This window comes from Bombus flavifrons, chromosome 1 (assembly GCF_040668555.2).
Source record: "Bombus flavifrons isolate JBK064 chromosome 1, iyBomFlav1_principal, whole genome shotgun sequence".
NCBI lineage: Eukaryota > Metazoa > Arthropoda > Insecta > Hymenoptera > Apidae > Bombus > Bombus flavifrons.
In genome coordinates, this window is record NC_138442.1 from 17,907,114 (window position 1) to 17,928,473 (window position 21,360).

General features: G+C 33.2%; 1 protein-coding gene across 1 annotated transcript in view; it reads right to left on the reverse strand.

Annotated features, from left to right (window-relative positions):
- LOC138180149 (RNA-binding protein 33) overlaps positions 1-21,360 on the reverse strand; it is a 34,184-nt gene that overhangs the window by 5,995 nt on the left and 6,829 nt on the right. Inside the window, exon 3 of the mRNA XM_069113704.1 lies at positions 14,999-15,253. Within this exon, the coding sequence (XP_068969805.1) occupies positions 14,999-15,253 (255 nt within the window). The remainder of the gene's footprint in view (positions 1-14,998; positions 15,254-21,360) is intronic.

Here is a 21,360-nt window from a genome sequence, read left to right on the forward strand (position 1 = left end):
GCTGATAGTAATAACGATGGTCGTATAGAAGCAATAAACTATCGCGACGCGCTCTAACTAGCGTTGGCTGCAAATGAAACTGACCAAGGTTTCGTGCACTCTAATAAAGTATCCCGTTAACAATGCGACGTATTGCAGCAACGATTCGACCTGTTACGATCTTCGGATTTTTACGATTCAGTTCTGATTTCGTTCCAATAAATATAATATAACCATTTCAACGTTTTGAACGTTTTGGGGAAATGTTTGAAACTTTCGAGGATTTTTAACGATGATACGATCGAATATATCTTAGCGAATATAGCAGAGTTATGAACAATTTTAGCATAAAACTGAAACAAGAAATCACCTATATTATATAATGACGATTCTTGCGTGTTTATTTTAAAGTTAAGAAACTTTTTCAACGAAAGAAAATTCCGATTGAGTTGAAGATATCTCGAACTATGCAGCAGAGTTGAGAAACATAAAATTGAAACGAACAATCACCATCGATATAAGAACAATGATTCTCTCGTACTTTCTTCGAAACCATGGTACGAGAAACTTTCTGACAAGATGAAAAGCACGATTGGATTGAAAATGGTTCAGAACACGTGACATAGTTAAACTACCTCCATATACTTTTTATAACATAATGACTAGCAAATTCCCGAATGAAAAGATGCAAAAGAAGAGAAAAGAAACGGTTAAGTTACTAAAATCAAACCTAAAATGCTCAAAAATCGTTTCGTGTTAAGTTAGTTGTAATCAAGTTAGTGTTCAAGCGATGACCGCTAGAAAATTAGATTATCGTTGAGTTATAGACCAGGAAACGACGTGAAATACGTATTTGGTTAACGGTGATAGGAAGGAAGTTGCTGCTGAGTACTTTCAAGAGCCTAATTTGTGATCGGCCAGCAGGAAACCATTATCGTGCAAGAAACGTTAAGTTGCATCAGGTTCTGACGAGCTTGGACGGTTCCACAGTTTCTGTTTGTTGGTTGGCAAAAGCGGGGCCCTCTCGCTTTACTCGTCCAAGTGACAACTTTCTAGAATATCGGTGAACGTAATGAAAGGTAGCCGGAATGGCTCAGCTACCGACCAGCTTCTGGTTTTCGCAATTCTAGACTCGCAGAAATAAACTTCGATCTTCCCACTACCCATTCACAGTCGAGAGCTATACGTATCGCTACGTTTGATCATACATTCAAGTATACGAGAAAGTTCTACCATTCCAGAACGAAATACGATGTTTTTGCCTTCGGATACCAAGAATGAGAAGCTGAATTGATACTTTGTTGCATTCAGGTCGATATCTCGCGTTTAGTATTACTCGTTTAGTATTGGAGCTATATGTAGGAGCGATAGCTGGTTTTTATTAGGTACATGCATATATAGATATAGGCGAGCCAAAAATAATTTGAATTTTATAAAAACGCGATTATATTATATCTGTTCATATTTTAATGACCGCGTTAATTATGTAATGTATATGGATAAAATATCATATAGATAAAAAATATATTTACTTTTTTTTTACTGATAATTTTCACCATTCGATTAAAGTTTGATATGTTTCTCCGAATAAATTAATAACTTAGCGTAATATTTCAATTATAAAAACAATATATTTTATTAAAAATTTGATACGTTTTTTATTTCCTGTCTTTTCATTTTGTTTCAATGTAAAGCGAAAAGTATTCTCCTATTTGCAACGAAGAATAATATTTTAATTATGTAGAAAATATTGTATTTTTCACACGTTATCATTTCAGAGGGACGTGAGAAATAATAATTACACAATATGTAAATATCGTTTATTTTTTGCCTAAGGAATCCTAAAACAGCTGGATGCGGCTGCAACAATGTACGCTCTATTTATTGCACATTCATGGAATATGTATATAGCGCGTAACACTATTTATTCAAGGATTATTAACGTTACATTCATTCCAAACTAAAACACCATCGTTGCATCGTACAAAGGAAACACTGATTCCAACATTGATATGAAATAATAACGAGGTCTGTTTTAAAATGCATAGCACAACGCTTTTAATTGATAATTAATTTCAATAGTAGGAACAAAATATTAAAAGCGTTATCTTCGCAGAGAATAAAATTCGAATTAAATGCAAGAAAGAGGAAAGAGCAATCCGTAATTTCGATTGTATCATAATAAAAAAGAAAACATTGATTCCAACATCGCTATGAAACTATGTATCACGATGTTTACCTTAAACTGAACACTGTTCCATGATGTTTCAATTGCTAATTAATTAACAATTTCAATAAAATTAGAATTACCAGTAGAAACCGAAATTTACAAACTGTTACGTTTTGTAAATTGAAAGAATGAAATTGATTGCGATTGCGAGTTGATGCAGACGGTACCGTAACAGACCGACCACTTTCCACTTGGGAAATTGCTCAGGATGTAGAAACGATTTTGCGGTGCACGAGCGACAACCTGTATAATCGTCAAGCTAGAACGAGAAGAAATAAGTGAAATTTCTTAACCCTTCGAGCACACAGGTGGTTGGAGTGTTTTAGCATCGTCGTTTACTCGCTCATAAAATTTTTCTTCTTATTTTATCAAATGGTATTCGTGACTCATGTTAGAAAACAACAGTAGAATACTTATAGAAATGAACCGTGAAGTTCCTGTTTCGTATAAAATCACTGCCTAAGAACGGACAATATATTGTACGTGATGGTTATGCGATAACCATCGGTTTTGCAACGTCAATCAATAATACGACACTGATTTCTAATTCCGCAACATGATTCTTGCGTATACGAGCGTAAAAGGATATTCAACCATCGAATTTTAATTATATTATTACATATCATATATATTAATATCTAAAAATCACAGTTCTTTCGCTTAGATTCGACATAATTTAGTTAATGAATTTTAGTTTCTCCGTAGCTATAAAATACAAATTCGTCTAAAATATTTTCTTCCCAGATATAATAGTTCCGTTAATAATTAATTTAACCTACCCAGTTGGATACCCAGTTCTAAATTATATTTTCTATTTGACTTTTTCATAAAGTCCGAAAGAATTCACCGAGAAGAAAATAAAAATGTTTAATACCTTAAATATTCTCTGAAATAAAAAAGAAAATCCGAGTTCCTTAACCGCTTTGCATTGCACGCTGTTTCACAAACGCTTCGTCAACACGTTTCGTGCAACATATTTAAATTTTACTTTCGAGTCGGTCGAAGAAGTGGGCCGACTTGGAACTGTTGGAAGGATTTCACGAGGAAAAGGAAATCGATGGACTTGGCGTCGCATGCAATATACAAAAGAAGAAGAGTAGAAAGGAGTAGGACAAAGAAATCGGTATCGCGACTAACAGAGTGCGCGAAGGAGAGAGAAGCTCGCGACCACGCGATCCTACAGGCTTTCTTTAGAAATCCTGCAAGCCCCTTTTGCGAGCTGCCTATCAATTAGCGAGCTATTATGGCGGGTAATCATCGTAGTTAAGCGACCTGCACACTGTCAGTCTTACATTATACGATACTACGCGTTCTCAATGATGTAGATTTGCACTCGCGTGCCTTCATCGCTTGGGAGATGGAAATCGACGGCACACTTTTGCATCAACCGCATAGTATTGCTAACAAGTCGAATCAGCTACTTTTTTATTTTAGCACTTTTAGCGCGGTCATGTGCAAAACAAGGTATTTTTCATGCTAATACGATAACAACGGCTTTTTAATCACGGAAATCTTCCAGCATGAATAATACTTATCCCGATAAACTATAGAGAATCATACGGTGTAGCGCAGGAGTATGTTGACTGTTGTTAACTACCAAATATGGTAGGATAAATTACTTTTCCCGGAATCACGATTTGTTGCACTTTAAGTTGGAAGAGTGAAATTTAATGATTGATAATTACCTTTGGTATCGAGAACGCGAAGCTAATGATGGTCTTATGTTAGGGATGTATGTACTCTTTGATTTGAGGTAGCAGTTTCTGTGGATATAAGTGATTTATCGAATAAAAATATGAAATAATTAAAATATTTTAAATGAAATTTAAATGTTTATTTTTTAAATGGGCAAATAGTTATTTCGAAATATATATATATATATAGGTTTAAACTTTTGAATACGAATTAAATATATTTTATTTTGATCTGCCTGTTCCATGTATGTAATTAACTTCAGATGATCGGTGTGTTAAAAAGAAGGAACCGTTTCATTCGACTGTAATTAAATTTATTGCACAAGTGGAACGATTAAATACGTAGTATTTCTTAATAATTTTTAAATGTTGTTTAAAATTATCATATATTCTAATAGATATTCTAGAAGATTTAAAATAATAATGCAGCAGTTACGAGAGTTTGATTAAAATTTCTCAAATGATATATAGAAACTTTTTCACAGAACCTTACATCATCCTGTTTCTCTCGTAGCATAGATGCTACAATGTATTCGTATCTTACGTAAAAAACAAATAATTAATGTACATATATAATCGTAAAAAAACATTAAAATCGAAAGAATATTTATATTTTTCATTCCTTTTCATACTTTCTTCTTCGAAAAATTTAGCAGATGAACGATCAATAAATATTAATTAATATTTGAAAATGTTCTTTGCAAATATTTCTGAATTATACTTTATCTTACGCTATAAATATTATCCTACATTCTGTTTATAATAAACGGTGAGCCGAGTGATTTAAAATCTAGCTACGTCGAGGAAAAGTGAAATTTAGAAGATTCCCGTGAGAGCGAGGGAATTTTCTAATCTACGCTAACATCATCGTCGCTGTACAACACACAGCAACGCGAGCATACGTATGTATATGCGTAGACAGATAGAGCATAATGTTGGACGAGTGAAAATTATTCTTGATAATTGATAAGGAACAGTTTCTATCATCAAGGTGATGCAGCGTGTGAACACAACGCCTCAGACACGGGCAGGTAACAATACAGTTAGTTTGCAGAGAGAAAATCTTTTTAGAGAACGTTCACCTTGCTGCCGGTGCGTGCAACGGGCAACCCACTTTCCGTTGTGCTACGTACCTTTCCATCGAGAGTCGCAAAAATACGCCACAGCATCCTCTCAGGATGCTTTCATATCGATGTACTTTAAACCGAATTGTTCTCTGTGAAATACTCGGCGATCTATCTTGCTAGGCATAAATAACGTACGACAGGTTGATATTTACAAAAGAAATTCAGAAAAAGACTAATTTAAAAAACAGTTATGAAAATAATAGAAAGATAATTATATGAAATAATTGTGAACAAGCAATTACGATAGCTACTGGGAAACTTATAATAAAAATATTGTGTGTCGATGCTATACATCTGCTGTTAATCGTTTTAGAATACACACATTACTGTTTTTATATGTGATTAGTATGTTTCGATTGCGAATGTCTATATATTTAAAAAAAATTGATATGCGCAAAGTATACATAACGTAACATAGGATGAATATATAGGCTGTCTCATTTTAATTAATCCACGCAAATATCCTGTAAACTATGCGTGATTCAAAAACGCGATACAAGTAGAACTTGTTCCGTTTCAACGTGGCCTTACGATGACCGTCGGTTATTTATCTAGATGAAGGCGCTTTAGAGATCTCAAGGTGACCTCTGTTTCTTTAAATAGAACTGTACATTTTTTGATACACCGTTCAATGCAGATTTTAATTCCCTACAAGAGGGTATTAAGATAATAATACTAATTTCGTCAAATTGAGCGTATAAAAGTCAAGGAATACATAAACATAAAAATACTGCGTTATCTTCCCTTGTTTTTCATGCGATAGGTTGCACAAGATTAAAGTTAAAATATCTTTTAAATTAATCACTTTTCGAACCAGATACGTTAATACTTTTTGTAGAGAATTACAAAACGCATCCAACGGAGTATAAAGAATATACGTAGAAATAGATTTTAATTTAAGAAAAGACAAAAGTTAACTTGAAATTTCGATAAGATTTGTGAACATCACAAGATGTATCTCTCGAAACAAAGTAGGTTTTATTTGAAACGATTTTTCGAATAACGTACCAGTTTCAGAAATATTTACGTGAGTTGGTTAAAACGAGACACCTTGTATAGTATTTGAATGAAATAGTCGTAGTATCTAAAGGATGATACAAATCTTTATTTGTATTCCATTTCTCTGATTATGCTCCAAAGAAATACGAACGTGCATAAATATTCTCAGTCTAATAGTTAGTATTATACAATTTTCTGGAAACAGAATTTATTCAAGAAAAATGTATAACTTGATAAAATTACATTGTTCAAGACTAGAAGATAAGCTTATAGTTTTAATTAATTTCTTGTTTGTCCGACTGGTCTTGACTAAAAATGCAAAATGACGAAATATTTGCATCAAGCTGGAACTAACAAAAAAGAAATTTCATGCGCGTATCAAACTACGTTAGAATTGAATTTTCTGCACTGCTGAGAATAAAAAAAGAAAAACAGAGCGATAGCAGGTCGCAGGAACAAAAAGTGAAAAAAGAAAGAAAACGAATAAAGTCAAGGAAATAGTAGAAAGTAGTGGAATCTCTTCGGCGATTTTCTCCGGCAAAAGACTACGTAAACACTGAATAATTTTCTTTCCTCCGTTACGCAAAAATTAGTTCCAATCGAACGACTCGCATATACCGGAACGTTTCGTAATGCATTCCCCTCGAACGCAGCGAAAAAAAAGCACAATGTTGCGTTCGAATTACTTAAAACTCTCTTGCCAGCGACATTCCCGAACACGAACCAATGAAAAAGAAACGATGAAACATATTCGTAAATGAGGCGACGTATAAATTCCATTTGTTATTAAACTTTTGAAATTAAGAAAACACAATAACAAATGACCTGTACGAGAACTTCTTCGTTCTGGAGACTTCGATTCTTCGTCGTAAATCGCGAAACGGTGACTAATGCCAAGGCGATTAAAACTGCAAAATGACTTCCTTGAAGATTCCTTCAAAAGGAATACGAATAATATAAATGATTCTAAAGGATTTATATCTCGAAGTCTATAATAACTGTACATTATTAAGGATTATATTATAAAACAGCTTTAATAGTTCCATGCCCTGCAGGCTATTGCTGATTCATGATACTTGATAGACGTGAGGTTTTCATTAGGGAAGCGAAAATATTCTCTGTTGTACTATTCAGTTAATTGGCCAGCAGACTCGAAGGAAGGCTGAAGAAGACTCGTCATAGGAGGTATCATCATCACGAGATTTAAGAGTAGCAGTTCTTCAAGATACCGCATTGGCTCATAGAGTACACTATATTCTGATTGGTAATAAAATATGATATATAAGAAAAATATGTATATATCATTGAATTAAAATGTAATAATAGAAATTCAAAATGGAAAAGTGTTATTTCTTTACAATTAGAAACTGTAAGTATTTTATTATAAGTACCGTGTTAAATATTGTACTCTAAGTATTCCAAGTACTTTAATATTCCAATTGTTTTACTATAGTAACTATGATGCTATAGACATTCTCTGTTATTCTAAACATTTTAATACAAGTATAAACATGTACTTACATACTTTTGCCTTAAATTCAAAGTTCTAAAGCGAAAAAGCTTGTTTCTTTTACACAGAAGTTAAAAGATCTGAAGTTTAGAATTTCAAATGATTCTAAGCAGATTTCCTTCAAATTACTATTTTAACGATATCTATTTTCCACTTGTGATATTGTATCGATGAATATCGTAAATTATAAAAACTAATTATTAAAATTGCCGATGTCAAATTTCACGAAAATATTACCGTCTCAGGTTCTTTTTTATACGAACGTATGTATATGTATGAGTTAGGTTACCAAGGAACCATAATACCAAAATTAACATTGATTGTTGAACAGAGAGTCGAGTGCGTGGCCTCCTCCAACGCGAACTTTCACTTGTTAGCAGGAAAAGAGAATAGGCGCCAATGCTCATCCTGAGGTATTTAACTTTCAACGCGTGATTGATTAATTAGTAAGTGTGAATTGTCTCTCACCCTTCCTCTCTCTTTCTCTCTCTCTCTCTCCCGAATTACATCTCGAGCAATGTGATACGAAGAGAAAAGAAATTCTTTTCTTTTCTTATGATTTTCTCGACGTTTTACAAACGTCTCTGTGCACTGTTGGATACTCAAATAACGTGGATATAGCGTGGTTTCCGGTTCGTTTAAGGCAGTTGATAGAAAGTAAGATCAGTTTACGTGACTCAAATGCCGATCTAACAACGTATTTCTGTTGTTGTGTATGATTCTAATGCAACTAATCGTAAAGTGAAAATCGGCCACTGTGTGATAAATTAGTGGAAATATAACTGGATTGAAAATGGGTTTCTTCGTTACATGTGGGCTTTTATGTCGCCTGCAATGTTTCGAAATATAAATTTATTTAAAGTAAGACAAAATTGATGCAGTTTTCGTCAGAGATTCGTTGATTTATATATTGCAAAATATAAAAACCGATATTAGAAATATTTCAAAGTTGCTAAAATACAAGAAAGCTCGAAGATATTAATTTCCGTGTCAAATAGATGGATTATATTGATCTAAGTTATATTAATTATATTTTAAAAAGAAATGTGCCAAGATTAGATTTAAAATTTCTCGAATAACCATCGAAGCATAAATATATTGCAGAAACGATAGCGCGTTGCTTTGAATGCGCATATTATTCAACAGTGTAACAAAATATAAAACATATTTCTCAACAAAAAGATTACCATTCATCAAAATATGTTACATAATGGCCAGTAATTTATCAAACAATACCGAAGCTCGTTAATCTTTTATTTCAAAAACAATCTTTATCTTTCTTTATTATCTTTAGTATCTTTAATTTTTGCCAAATAAATCTTCTTCTTATATCTCAATGTCATTGAAAGGTCGAAATTATTATTCCCACAGATTCTTGTTTACTGAGAATCAATTCATCATCCTTGATTACTTTTAGGTTTCCGTGACTGAGAGCACCGTATTTTTTTTGTAAATTCTTCTGAACGTATATGTCCAAACAAAAGTCACGTTCGATCAGTCGTTACAAATCTTAGATGGAAATTTTCTGCAAAGCCTTATTTCAAGTGGACGATCGTCGTCCTTGTCCCACAAGAACGCAAAGAATCTTTACACGCTCCGATTGGTCCGAGAACGTCCTCGTTTTAATACCGTAACACATGTACTTTTTATCACACGTTAATAACAATCACCTCCTTCGCGTTGTTTAACCTTGACAAATTACAACGAGCATCCAAAACGGTCGAGAATAGTGTCAAACTCAAGTTATTAATTAGATTGAAATTAAAAACGAAGTACTAATGAGATTTTATGTACGTCAGTCCTTCTTGGAATATCAGAGTATTTTAATATGTAATATTTTATTGATAAAGTAAAATGATTTCTGTAACTAACGATACAACGTTATGGAGGCTTTCATGATAGAAAATATCACCAATGAATTAGATACAAAACGTATGACTGTACCATTAAATAAATAACGATAAATAACAATTGACAAATGTTTCTATTAAGTGCGATAACAACGACATTCTAGTTACAAATTGAATGATATTAATGGGAACACCTTCAAAGCTGAAAGTCGTACGATTTTGTCTAAAAAGTAATTTACGAATTAAGATTAAAACCTGATTGAAATTCTTCTTATTAAATGAACGTCAACTAATTTGTATTTTAATTTCAACTTAAATAATCTCCCACAAATTTTCACGAGTAAAAAAAAATACTAAAATCATGTAGGCAAAAAATTAGCAATTTAAAATCAGAATTTGATTTACGTTCGCCTCATTAAATAAATTGCAAAAAGACATCAACATTTTAATTACAAGTTAAATAATCTTCTAGAAACCTCGAAATCGAAAATAGCAAAGTCCTGTCCAAAAGAAAAATTGCAATTTAGAATCAGAACGAAATTCAATCTCTTGTTATTAAACGAATTTAAACGAAACGAGTAGAATGGCTTGTCATAAACCATCGAAACGGAAGAGTGGCAAGATTTGTGAGTGGAAAGAAGCAAAAAGGTGATTTCCTGTTTCGCGTTAAAATCACTCGTACATCAAGGAACGTAACCCGAATTACGTAATTCGCTGTTGCGGTTCTCCTTGAACGCAGCTCCTAGCACCGGTCAACACCGTTTCAGCGCGTTTCGTTCTCCGCGTTCTAACTCTTTTCTTCTTTGCTTCTCTACACCACTCGATGCCAGAATTGATTGTCCTTTTCTTCCTACTGATGAATCCTCCGCGTCGTCTATCCTTTGCATACAAAAGGTTTCTCGAGAGAAGACGATTTACGAGCGGGAGAAACGCGCAGTTCGAACGTGAGCTGGCAGACTCGTCCTGAGGATTAATCGGTACCAGGCATTGAAATCTCCGACGGACAATCGAAACGCGCGATGCTGAATAATCGAATCCCGTCCCGCTCCATCGATTCTCGCGTTGCTCCTACTTGTCTGCCGATTAATTGCATGAAAAACAAATTAGATCGAGCACTTTTTTAACTAATGTAAATTAAATTACTGCCTATTGAGACGTAATGCGTGGGAAATCGTTTGGATGTTGAAGTACGAGAAACGTTGCTGGGATTAATTAATTTCTTTATGACGTTTGAATTTCCGACCTATAGAAGATCTAACGAGTTTATAAGTACGCCATTATTGGATCTTTCAATCTTCCAAGGATTATTAAAAGGATTATACATATGGGAAGCGCGTTCGCGTTCCTTTAAATAGTAATTTATCATAAATTATAAATAGAGTATGCAGATTTATATCGCAATTAGGTAACTAAAGGAAAATGGCACATCTTATTGCAGATTTGCTTCGCACCATAAGTGTCGTAACGAGTATTTCACTTTGTACATTTGTACATTTTTGCCTACTACGAATATACACGTATACAAATTTCCCATAATTTCCCAGAAATGCATAATTATCCACAGTGTAATAATACGATGATACAATACGATATGAAATTTTCTGCAGAAGATTACAGTCTCGAAGCTGATGGCATTTTGAATCTTTACTTTATTTGTCATTGTTTATTTTTAATTCCTCTTGAAACACATTAGCACAGATTCTTCTAAATAGGTGTGAGGTGACTCAAACACTGTTCTTGTCCCCATTTTAATAGCAATTAAGCGTCGATTAAGGATGATTATAGAAAGCTGCAATGCTCCAGAGGAAATAACGAGATTCAAAGTGTCGTTCGACACTGACGATGATAAAATCCTGATGGCCATTCGTATCTCCTGTTGCAATAACTCATTAACAGTCATAGACGTGATATGGAGAAATTAAAATCCATTGAGGTTATATACAATGCACACGAGATAAGAAACTGGAATTTGCATGACTGTTTCTGATTTCTGCCTGCTTCTCCTTTTCCTCTTTGCCAATAAAAGTGCGCAAGAGTGTACGTCCTGTCTCGATCGTAAATAATTCCACGCTTTCTAGGTTCCTGACTTTTTATGACTAATTTACTCATTAACATACTCCTTCAACTATTATCTTCATGGACATTAAAAGAGCATGGGACGGATTAAGAGCACGGAGATTAAATACGATCTGGAAAAAGCTTTCTTCGCTGAACCTTATAATTATCTTCCTTCTGCCATTAAGAACGAATAACGATAATTTCGATATAATTTTACGTACGCAATAGCTTGAATACAATCGTTAAATGTTCGATTCTTTAATGATTTTTAAAGTATAACATAATATTAGACCAATTTTCAGTGAGAGTATTCGATATCGTTAACTCTAATTATTGGAGTGTTTCTAACAAATAATCGAAGATGAGGAAAAATTGAACATCCAACGTAATAAAATCCTCCATCCTCTCTATTATTCCTACAACCTCCTTTCACTTTGCCATTCTATAAAATCTCGTTATTGTAATATTAAAATATTTATAAAATAAGAAATTAAGGATGAAGCATTTTTCGTATTGAAGTAAAAGATACGCCAATTTATAAGATTTCCTGTATTTAGGTACGGGAAGAAATATGTACTTGTATAAAGTTCTGAGCAGTATAAATGATAAGCAATTCGTGTAAAATCGAATAGCCGATCGAGTAACAAGAGTCTTTCTTTAAATCAGGTTTTGTGGCTTTACGGATGAAAAAGTTAGCGATAAATCATGATAAATCACGGTAGTTCGTTATTGCCAGCAATATCGAAGTGAATACCACAAAGAAGGGCGTGACCATAGATCAGGCACGATCCTTTCTTTCTATCGAGTGCCGTGAGAAGCGATTCTTCTTTGCTGTCTCATCATAAAAGGCGTGTTTTCATCGTTGCATTAAAATTCATATCGAACAACCTACGAACTCCTCGATCATATTAATACGAATGCTTACGAGTGACAAATAATTTCAACTAATATTATTGACAATTCATACCACGATTCCTTTATTTTCTTTAAAATTAACTACTAGAATTACATATTAGTATCGTTTGTTAAAAATTAATACGATGCTTGTTTGTAAGAAAAGTAAAACAATTAGGAAAGAATATTTAAAAAAAGAAAATAAAATGCTGGATAAATGGATAGAATATCGTACCAATAATTAATCTTTTTACTGTAATCGATGTAACTTATATTTTATATAGATAATTTTAGTTTTAACTTTCAGTCGGATATCTATCCTCGGCTGATTTCTTTTTATAGCTTTATCGTCGAAAAACTTCTTCACTGTAAAGCAACAACTATACCACTTTCTCATTTAACTTTCACTTTCATTTTTAAACATACTTCTACTTGGCTTTTGCATCTCTTGCAGATGCACGATTATTCAAGCGTAATGTTAATACTCATTGAAGGGGTAGCTGTTATTAAATTCAGAAATCTATTGCTTTGAAAAGATATTTTTGAAATTATGGAACTAGAGATTGGAACCAGCATATTAAAGCAGCGAGTTAAATTAAATTTATATAAAAGTAGCATATATATAAAGCAAATTAGATAATCATTAAAGAATCCATTTGAATTTCTAACATTATAATAATACACAAGAAAGTAGAGTTACGCAACGTTTGCACGAAGCGACATTTTTTGGTATTTTATAGGAAAGCAATTTTTATTCTGACTTATTTTATTATTTTATTTTAACTTTCTATCAAACAATCCCATATTTTTATTTAATCTCGGGATCGAATACGTACTTTTACCGACTTCTTGAACATTTCAAACACTGATCGTCACATTAATCGTTGAACATTGACTGTCTCTTGACATTTTACGAAACTTCGTACATGTATTGCACACAACTGTGAATATTTATGCAGATTCATATTTTTATGAACGTGACTAAAATTATTCATAGAACCTAAATACAGGATTACCTCGTTCTCTACAATATTTTACTTTGGATAACCTGTATATTTTTTCAAATTATGTGCATTTTGTAGATTTTGGCATATTCAAATTTGCCAGAGACGTATAGACATTCAAAGTCCATAAGTTTTTTAAAGTCTCATATCTTTAATCAACACGTTGTTCCTATTTAAAAAAGCATGTTTTTTTGAATGAAAAATTTGATTAATTCGTTTTAGGCATTGAATTCTCAACAAAAATGGATTTCTTGATGTCTTTTCCTTCTTATACTCAATAATCCATTGATAATATTAATAACTTAACAAGTCGCAAGATACACAAATTTCTCTTTTTTTTATAATTTTATAATAATTTTATAATCTTTCGTCAAATCTGATAATCAGATGACACGTAATTTGCAAACATCTCTTGCAAAAATCCAGTTGTTTTATTACCAAACTTGTGGTTGTTATATGGATTGTATTTATTAACATTGACAACTTGCAACTTGTGATTCCTAAAATTTCCATCGCCAATATTAATTTAATCATGCAAGACAGCTGTGAGCTTCGATATTTAGCTATTGTTTGATCGAAAATTTAAAACTTGTTCGAGTTCCCAGCGTTCGTATATTTCAATCTTTTTGCTATGCGAAGCAAATTGAATTCTTTGTTCAGCATGTCAGCGTTAATCATATTATCGCCGTTCTCGCGGCGTTTCCCTTCCTCACTTTCCATCATAAACTCAAACAGCTCCATTCGACTGGAAAGGATCGTTGAGAACTGATCGATCAGCCGGTTAATCTTTTACAATCGGTTAAAATCGAGGTGAAAATTTAGAAATCTCGAAAGCTGGCACCGCGTTGAACGAATGAAATAAGATACATTGGTAGCAGGCTAACACTTTGTATAGAAATTTTACACAGGAAAAGCCTTCTTAAACTCGTACATGCATTATAAACGAGCAAAACAACTACTTTGCCTACTTGAAAGTACAAATCGAAGTCTTTCAGTAATGCATCCATGTTGCTAGAACTGCATTTAGTGACTAGCTTTCTTCCTCTCTTTTCTTCTGCATACTTTCCATTCTATTTATTTAATCCCATGCTTTTGTAAATATCATACCATCTTATATTGGATACAATTTCCATATACCTACGTATAATGGTATGTTGCTTTCTCCTGAAATCCAAACCTGTTAACTCACACGTTTCTTCGTCATAAGGCAAAACATCTTCAAGAAAATTGGTTTTGATTCGTACGAACACGAGCATAATATAATATATTTCTATCACAAACATGAAAAAAGTGATGTCTTAAAAAATAAGGAACTCGTTGATAAACGAGTTATTATATCCGATTTATTGACAATTTGTATAATGAATTACCTCGTATCTTTCCAAAGAACGAGTTAGAATAACATTTCTTATTGGAACAAAAGCATAATGCACAATAAATCCATTCGAATGAAATATTTTTTAGATATGAAACAGTTGTGTATACAAGAATTGTAGAATATCGCGTAATAATAACTCCTTCAAAATATAAATAAACTATGATCATTCTTATAAATGGAAGTCGATATTTTACAAGAAAATTAAATATCTTTAATTCGAAATTTTATATGTATGTAAATTTCTACAGAATTTTTATTTCATTATGATCACTTACCTGAACGAGAGCCTCTGGTTGCAGATGTTTCAAGAATTCACCTTGTTGGTATGTAATGGATGATGGTTGCTGTTGCTGTTGCTGCAACCTAAGTTCAGCTTGCATCGCAGCAATCGATTCAGGAGTGCAGGATGCTCGAGCTTGGACCCAGGATGCTGCGAGGATGAAGCTTCCCAGGATCACGGACATCGTCACCAAGGTGACAGCCGCGATTCTTGTAATTTGAACCGCTGTACTCTTTGGCCTCATGTATGCCTGTGAATAAGTGAATCAAAATGTTAACGAAACCAAAAATATAAACTATTTTATAACATTATTATACAGAGAATAGCAAGACACGAGCAAGATGTTAGTGTACATTTGAAAATAACTTAGGTATAAGAGGTAAAATTTTGTTCTTCGAGGCTTCATTTTTCAGAAAATCGAGTTTAGATGTGTTTAGTAAAAAATTAGTTGTCTTTGAAGAAGTTTTTGTTAAAAACAAAGCTTCAAATGAAAAATTATATCCTAAACTTTCGACTATATTTTCTCTATATCGTTAATTGTTTCTGTATTCATTTTTATGAAGTATTATTGTATATAAAACAATCTGAAGAAAAATAACATTAAAATAACATTTATTAATCCGTGAAATGTAAACAGTCTACACAAATGTAAAGCATTAAGAATACAGAACTCTATACGACATGCATAAACAAAGTTCGTGTTTTTTTAAATATTAAAACGCGAAATCTCCTTCTCATATTATCAAATTAAGAATTAATACAATAACGTAACTTTTACAGAAACAAAAATTTATCAGTGTGAAATATAGCGTCACAGAATAATATCGTATGAATTTATAAAATAATACTTCATCGTTAGCTTGCATTTGTTATTGTTACTCCGGGTTTAATTACGAAATAGAGACAAATGTATCCGGGTAACAGGTTCGGCGCGAAGTAGTTTGATTCAATAAGCACCGGAACAAGTGTACCTCTTGCAATCAGAATCTAATTACTCGAGATTTTCCATCGCTATTCTCGCCGTTTCTATTTTATGTTAATCAAGCATGCTTATACACTTCTGTGATTATATCGCGCGTATTACGTTCGATCGCCGTAGACGAAGAAAAGAATATGTGGCTAAACTTGACTTCCGTGATGATCTCACTACATTGAAATAAGCCGGTACCATAAATCTAATTACAATCTCATCAAGGTTTTTTTAATCGCTCCATACCTATCCATTTTTAATCCTTCGAACATTCTCTAACGTACTTTTATCAATTTTTTATTTAGAAATTATTTCCTATATTATTTCCTATTTGTACTTATTTGAAACAACCTGTAACATATTTTTATATAAAAGTATAATGTATATCATTTACGTGATAGTTCGAATTCTATATATTTATTTATCTTTTTTACTTTATCAAACATTTTAAATTTCATTAGAAATTAAATCAATCTTGAAAGATCGAGCGTGTTAATAATTTATAGAATTGTCCAAATAAATAAATGAAATGATTTCTATTATGAAGTTCAGTTTACGTTTGACATCGTTACTCGTTTTATCGCTCTGTTTTTGGATAACCAGTACAATAACAAAGACGTAGCAAATGATGTAAATGAGATAATTTACATCCAAACACTGTCGCCGAGTGTGAACATAGGTATGTTGCTCGCTTTTCATTTCGCTGATTATTTGCGTGTCTGGTTGACGTAATAAATTACATCAGAGGCAACGGGATTGCGATTAGAAATTAATTTTAACGACCGACAATCCTTCATTACTCGATTAAACGAAACGTTTTGTTTGCAATTGTAAATCGTCGAGTTAAATTTAAGCGCCAAACTCTAACACGATTATCCATAGCGATTTTATTTTTTCACTTTTGTTTAACCGTCTTCGTGTTAAGATTGATCGTCGCTTTAAAAACGAGTCGAATCTTTTGTTTAGTCAAACCTCCTTCCTTTCCCTTCGTAGGATTATATTCTGCTAAATAAACGATTCAAATTCCATTCTTAAGAGACAATCGTGAAAAAGTAGAGTTTAAATTAACAACTTTTGAAATGGAGATTCTAAGTAACGCTTATTGATCTTTCCGTTCGAAGAGTAACGTGAATTCGCAGTAAACGCCGCGCGTTTCAGCAAACACGACAGATGCATGCAGTTGCTAAACATGTGCAAGGTTCATTACAGGATAATGTAGTCAATGCAAAATGTGTACACGCAGAGTGCAATCGCATGAATGTGTGTATGTAACTTCATGCTGGCTAGCCAACCGAGTCGAGGTCTTTTGTCGTTTCACGCTCTCCTTTCCCGTGGTTTAGCAGCATTCCCACTTCATGGAACGAAGCTAATCGCGGGAAAAAGTGAAAAATGGAATTGGAGAATCACATCGTTTTCCTAACACGCGTCTCTCCACCATGGTAAAACATACATCGCCATTCATACAATCCTTTCAGAACTCTATAAACTTTACGCTGATAAATTTTGCAATAATTTACAATTTACATGTTGCAAAATTTATGATAATTATAATAATTATTAACGCCACAAGTTGGTTCATTTTCATCTATTAGACAATGGACTCGAATTATAATCTTCACTAACAACGCTATATAATTTAGGCAAATTTTTAACCATCGAGAACGTTAACTGTTTTGTTTTGTATTTTGTTTAAAATAATAGTAAATTTTCAGCGATTGTTTGTAAGGTATAGAAAGTGTATATCTATGACGAATCCCGAAAAAAAAAGAAACTTCGATATATTCAATGTTAGTCGACTAACTTATATTAATGTGTCGTCGTGAGTTTTAAAATAATAAACTTGATTATTACTTGTCGCCAAAAATTTCCAACGAGCTATGAAATTCAAACGAGCGTGGAATTTACATTTTCCATTAGGTTATTCCATATGTAGTACTAAGTTTAGCACAATGGAGCTCTTCATAATTGGAGTTTCGTAAAAGGAGAATAGGAAACTTAGCACTGAAAGATGGCAAACGATTATAACGAATGATGGACACGAGGTTTTTATCCTACCATTGATTACATTCTCTTATAAGTAATGCGGAATTAAAAACAATGGAGCTCTTCGCAATTGGAGTTTTATAAGAGGAGAATTATTGTAAAAATTTATTGTTTATAAGAGCGATGAACTATTGTGAAAAATGAGATAAAACATATTACTGACTAATTACAAATAATTATTTATACCTAACGTAATATACAATATATCAATTATATAAAATACTGAGAAAATCATGTTCCTCATAGAATTCTAATAAATTCCACTTTTCACCCTGTGATCAAATAATACACTTCGATTAGCATCTGTTAACGATGAATCTAGGAAAGATTCTTAGATTTCCCGTTTTATTCAGCAGCCGAGCATGAAAATTATGCCAACAATACCGTAATTGACTCCATATCAACTATCCGTATAAAATCGTTTAAACCAATGTGAAGATGAGTGGATAGCACGAGATGCCCAGACAGTCGCTAGTCACAAGAAGGAAATACGTCCGATAAAGTAAGGCTTGCTGTTCAATAACTGTATCGTGACACTATTATTTTACGCCTCGGACTCGTTCAGCTGCTTGAGAACCTTGAAAATTAGAAAAATCTGTCACTCTATACGAATACGTCTCTGATCTCCTTTCAGATCCTCTCGTCTCAGATCCTTTGTCGTTCCATGTATTATACAGATAGTCTAATTGATAGTCTTACATGTTGGTACTGTTTTGACGATAATTATAGCAAGTAACATTGACTTCGATAATTAATTGATAGTAATTTCATATACTTAGAGATTAGTTCAATGTCGCGCTCTGTGCTTATTATCCTGACAAGTAAAACAAGCATGTAATCTGGCAGAGTAATCGCGTGATTGGTCAAGGAAGATACGGTTCCGGTAGACTGCATGAATAATCGACAAACTGAGAACTCCAGTGAATATAAATTGAAAATATTATTGTACAACTTATTTTTCCAACAAAATTAAACGTGCTTTTCCTTAGATTATGGAAATATATTCTTACGAGAAACGAAGTTATAACTAAGCCATATTCGTGCATACTATGTATTAGATAGAATTAGATAGAAATTAATTAAATTAGATAGAAAGTTTAAAACAAAAATTGAATAATTTGCAAATACATGTAAAATATCCAGAGTACGCTACTTAAAAAGTTTAATGGAGGAAACGGATTTCTAACTTTCTAACTTCGAATCGTTTCATTGTGTTCGTAAAAATATAAATTTGCATAAATATCTACGATCTATCCTATAACTTGTGTTAATTATAAAACTAAAAGAATAAGGAATGAAGTCTTGTAAGAACTGAAAAGAACATTCAATTAAGTCACATTCTCAACATTTTGCTTTACGCCACTATTATCGTCAATCCTCCAATTAACAAAATATGTATTTAGCTCTCAAGTATCCGTACATTGAAAAATATAGCATAACGTTCAACAGGTTCGAAAGATACTTTTACCTGTACGCCGGTTCTCATCATCATTTCAACATCAGCTGTACTACATGAATAATAATCAGGAAGAATCTCGTGCGGTTAACGATCAAACGACGTACCAGTTACCGTAAAGATAAATCGCTGTGCACATCGTACATCAACACGCGAAGAAATTTACACAGTATACCGATTAACCACGAACTATTGCGTTTCAGTGCCTTCATTTATTTTACTTCTAGTCCAATCGAGTGATGGAACTCGGTGCAGATCCATGCGATATTAAAAAAGAAAGAAGAGATTTACAAAAAAGTTGCTAAGAGCAAAAGTCCAATACGGTAATCGATTATACAGGGTGGGACGGTAATCGTAGTATAACCACAGGCAGGGGATGATTCTACGTGAAAAAATAAGTCGAAAACACGTTTAATTGAAAACGAAATGGTGTGTACGCGTGTGCGTATGACACATTTTCGAATTTATTTTCCTTGAAAATGAAGCGTCTTACGAAACAACATTATGACAAAATTTTGTCTTATTTTTTCACGTAGAATCAGTCCCTATCCACTTGTTCTACGATTACAGTCTCACTCTGTATAACGCTGAAAACAACTTCTTTCAGGATTAACTTTCCATCCGCTGGCAACTTCGATTTTTAGCCAGCGTTTCGCGTGTCCTGTTAATTTCACCGGGCCACGCGGTTTGTAAGTTCCAAGTCACTAAACGAAAATATTTCCTCACTCTCCATTTATTTTGTTATTTTCTCCTAATAACAAACCCATACAAGATATAAATTTCGATAATAAAAAATCGTCGGCGGATAGTCTGGAAGAACGACATAGTATGCAGTTGGATCAACGTCGAAAACAACTTCTCACGTGATCAAGAGGTAAATGTTTAAAAAAAGTAGGGAAACTAGCTTATGGGTCGGATTTGTGAGAGACGGGTTTAACATTTTCCCATGGGAAGAAAAGTTGGTTTCAGGCGCCTAGCCCGCGATTGCGTCTTACCGCTTTAATTGGTAAATTAATTGAAAAGGGCAAACGCTTGTGACACAGACTGTACTTGTACGTATTCGTAATGACCTCGATGTGGATGGACGACTCTAAGGTGAGAGGCCTCGAGGAGATAGTAGGCCATCCGAGGCTGCCTTTATGCTGCTCGATCTGCCAGACAAAAGTAAACAGGCACTGTTGCCAGGCACTCGAGAAACTAAAGGATTATTATATGTATGTATGTATGGATGGATGTATATGTCGCATGACAAAATTTTTAAACGTGTCCTCTTCGACGTGTGCTCTGACTCATTCTTCCCTTTACAGGTATACACTATTGATCAAAAGTCTTGGATCACTCGCATCTACTAGCAACATCATCGAACTTACCCATCTATCCATCGAACATATACAAATAGAAAGCATATTCAATCGTTTACAGAATCAGCAAACGTTACTATTTTCACTAACAGGTACAATTATTCGTTTTATTTAATTGATTAAAGTATTATTAAAAATTATTATTTTCATCGACAGGTAAAATTACGACAGGATGAATATTTTTATATGTTTTTCTTGGAAACAGTACATTCGGTTGTTTTATTTATTCGTCTTATGAAAAGGGTATTTTAACATCTACGTGAAATGTAAAAATTAATCGGACAATTCTTTCGTTATTTATCGCTATTTCGTGAAGCATGAAAAAGCAGAGGATAGCAGATTTTTGGTCCATAGTGTACATACGCCTACCGAATGCTTTTAAACGGCATGATAATGACGCACCATACTTCGGAAAACGAAAAACAAATTAGCTTTTTAACATATCTCTTTATTCGTCTACTTGAATATCTAAGAGTCTTTTATATGTAAATGTAGCATTGTAATTTTCCACTAAATAATTAATCTAC